The sequence below is a fragment of the Limulus polyphemus genome, unplaced genomic scaffold (genome assembly GCF_000517525.1).
Source record: "Limulus polyphemus unplaced genomic scaffold, Limulus_polyphemus-2.1.2 Scaffold6748, whole genome shotgun sequence".
Lineage (NCBI taxonomy): Eukaryota > Metazoa > Arthropoda > Merostomata > Xiphosura > Limulidae > Limulus > Limulus polyphemus.
In genome coordinates this window covers 16,555-19,182 of record NW_013672358.1, presented here as the reverse complement: position 1 = coordinate 19,182, position 2,628 = coordinate 16,555, and the positions used below count along the sequence as shown (strand labels likewise).

General features: G+C 37.3%; 1 protein-coding gene across 1 annotated transcript in view; it reads left to right on the top strand.

The window, feature by feature from the left end:
* LOC106474039 (multiple coagulation factor deficiency protein 2 homolog) overlaps window positions 1-2,628 on the top strand; it is a 16,422-nt gene that overhangs the window by 12,025 nt on the left and 1,769 nt on the right. The window contains exon 4 of the mRNA XM_022402424.1: window positions 589-764. Coding sequence (XP_022258132.1) covers window positions 589-764 — 176 coding nt within the window. The remainder of the gene's footprint in view (window positions 1-588; window positions 765-2,628) is intronic.

Genomic DNA, 2,628 nt, shown 5'->3' with positions numbered 1-2,628 from the left:
TTCAGATTAGATCAACATCTAAACGGTTCAGATTAGATCAACATCTAAACGGTTCAGACTGTATCAACATTTAAACAAATTAGAATATAACAACATAATGTAGTTTAAAACATACCAACATCTTTACTATGACTACGAAGACTTCTAGTTATTTACGGATTTGGTTCACTTAACTTATTTATTCTTGAGAATAGAAGTATAAGAAATGATTGAAGACAATAGGACACGAGTTTAAGATCTGATAAAGTATGTTAGGCTCCAGCTAAGTCTGTTTTATTTTTACAGCCACCACTTTTCAATAACTTAACAGTGGAATAGATAATTTCTTGAAAAACATGGACGTGGTTTAAATTTGTTATTTGTTTCAAGGGTGGTTGTATAGGGACAGCCTTTAAGGACCAAGTGGTCCTTGATTGTCCATATGGTTAGGTCACAAAGAGATTGTTTTCGTTTATCGGTGTTTATATAAATATAGTTTATTATACTCAGTTAACATATACAATATATTTTATATCTTTCAAAATTCACCATATATTTTTACAGGTGGCCAGCTTTTAAATATGTTTCTTTTCTTTGAAATCTCTACAGGCTTCATGATGTGGATAATAATGACAAACTAGACGGTTTAGAACTTCTGGCTGCCATTAATCACGTGGTTGATGACGAAGTTGATGATTACCTAACAGAAATACCAATTTCCAACGACATTCCAACATCTCGCTCAGAACAAGAAAAATGGAACGCAAAGTTCGATGAAGATTCAGGTTAGTTTAAGTGGGATTTAAGCGAATATATTTTATTAGAGATGTAAACGTAATATATGTCTAAATCTAATATCTGTTTAAAGTGATGTGTAAATCCTAGTCTAAACTTAATATCTGTTTAAAGTGATTTGTAAATACTGGTCTAAACTTAATATCTGTTTAAAGTGATGTGTAAATCCTAGTCTAAATCTAATATCTGTTTAAAGTGATTTGTAAACACTGGTCTAAACTTAATATCTGTTTAAAGTGATGTGTAAATCCTAGTCTAAATCTGATATCTGTTTAAAGTGATGTGTAAATCCTAGTCTAAATCTGATATCTGTTTAAAGTGATGTGTAAATCCTGGTCTAAATCTAATATCTGTTTAAAGTGATGAGTAAATCCTAGTCTAAATCTAATATCTGTTTAAAGTGATTTGTAAATACTGGTATAAATCTAATATATGTTTAAAGTGATGTGTAAATACTGGTCTAAACTTAATATATGTTTAAAGTGATTTGTAAATCCTGATCTAAGTCTAATATCTGTTTAAAGTGATTTGTAAATCCTGGTCTAAATAAGGCATGTGATATAGTATTTTTCAGCTCACGGATTTACCTTGATGTATTCACTTAAAGCCCAATAACTGTAGATTCATGGCGATACCACTCACACGAGAGAGGTTACATGCAATCACATGGCAGAACCTTCCTAGGAAGAGGTCCAGGTGTTCTTTTGCTGCTCTCTTAGACATTGGGGATGTAATATGCTTTGTATCGAACATGGGCATGTGTGATCTTGATGCAGATCTTTCATTGGCAAGTCCATGATTCATCCTAGACGGGGGATTCCAGTATAATTAGAGTGCAACTGAGTCACAAAGAGTGTAGGAGCCCCATACTCGGACGATACCAGACGGTATGATGTACACCACATCTATTCCATGGGTCTTGATAGACCTCTGGTCGCCCTACAACCTGTAGTTGCTTCGACAATGCATCTCATTTGTTAGGTAAGGTCTCTCTGGAACCACACTTCTTCCTCATATCTTGGAGGTGTCCATTGCGTTACCATTCAGTAATGTAGTTTGCACTGGTGAATTTAATCCAACAATAGTATCTTGCTCCAACTCTCAGGCTGGCTGTCTTCATGGAAAGATTCTTGTAGTCCACCAATTATTGTCATCATCAATGAGGGGGGTTGTTGCATCTTTTGATACAACAGTTTCTGTCCAGGGTTGTCCTCCACGAATAAACTCTTGCTCCTGACTATTGGCTTGGTTAGTCACTTCTCTTAATGGAGAGGTTCCACACCTCACACTCAGTCGTTGTCTTCACGTTCCTCTGCAAGTGCTCTCCATCCCACCTTCTGTCAAAAAACTTACACTGGTGGAGTTTGTCCACTAATGACACCTCACTTGCACACTAAGACCAGATTCCATCATCAAGAACTTGTTGTCCCATCTCGATGGAGCTTCCTCACCACTGGCGCTTCTCCCCTCTCTCCTGCTAGTGATATCGGCCAGAGGTGAGATTTTGCCTCTCTGGTTGGCATATTTCTATGGGTTATATAAAAACTATCCCACTCAATCTTGAACATTCTAGTCTGCTTGCCATTCTGATGATCCTCAGTCATATTGGTTCCACTATTGAGGCTCAACCTCAGGGGAGAACTTTTTCAGACCTTCTGGTTTCTCCAGATGATCCTCATTCAATATCATATCTGCCAAGGTCCTTTACAGCAACAGCAAAAGTCCAAGGTGTTGGAGAGGGCTTCCCACAGATGTGGTTACTCTACTTGCAGGCTGCCCTCCCCGAGCTTCTAATTCTTCATCCCCCAGGTTGTATGTCTGTCGTCCTGTAGAAAAGGGCATTGCTATGTAATC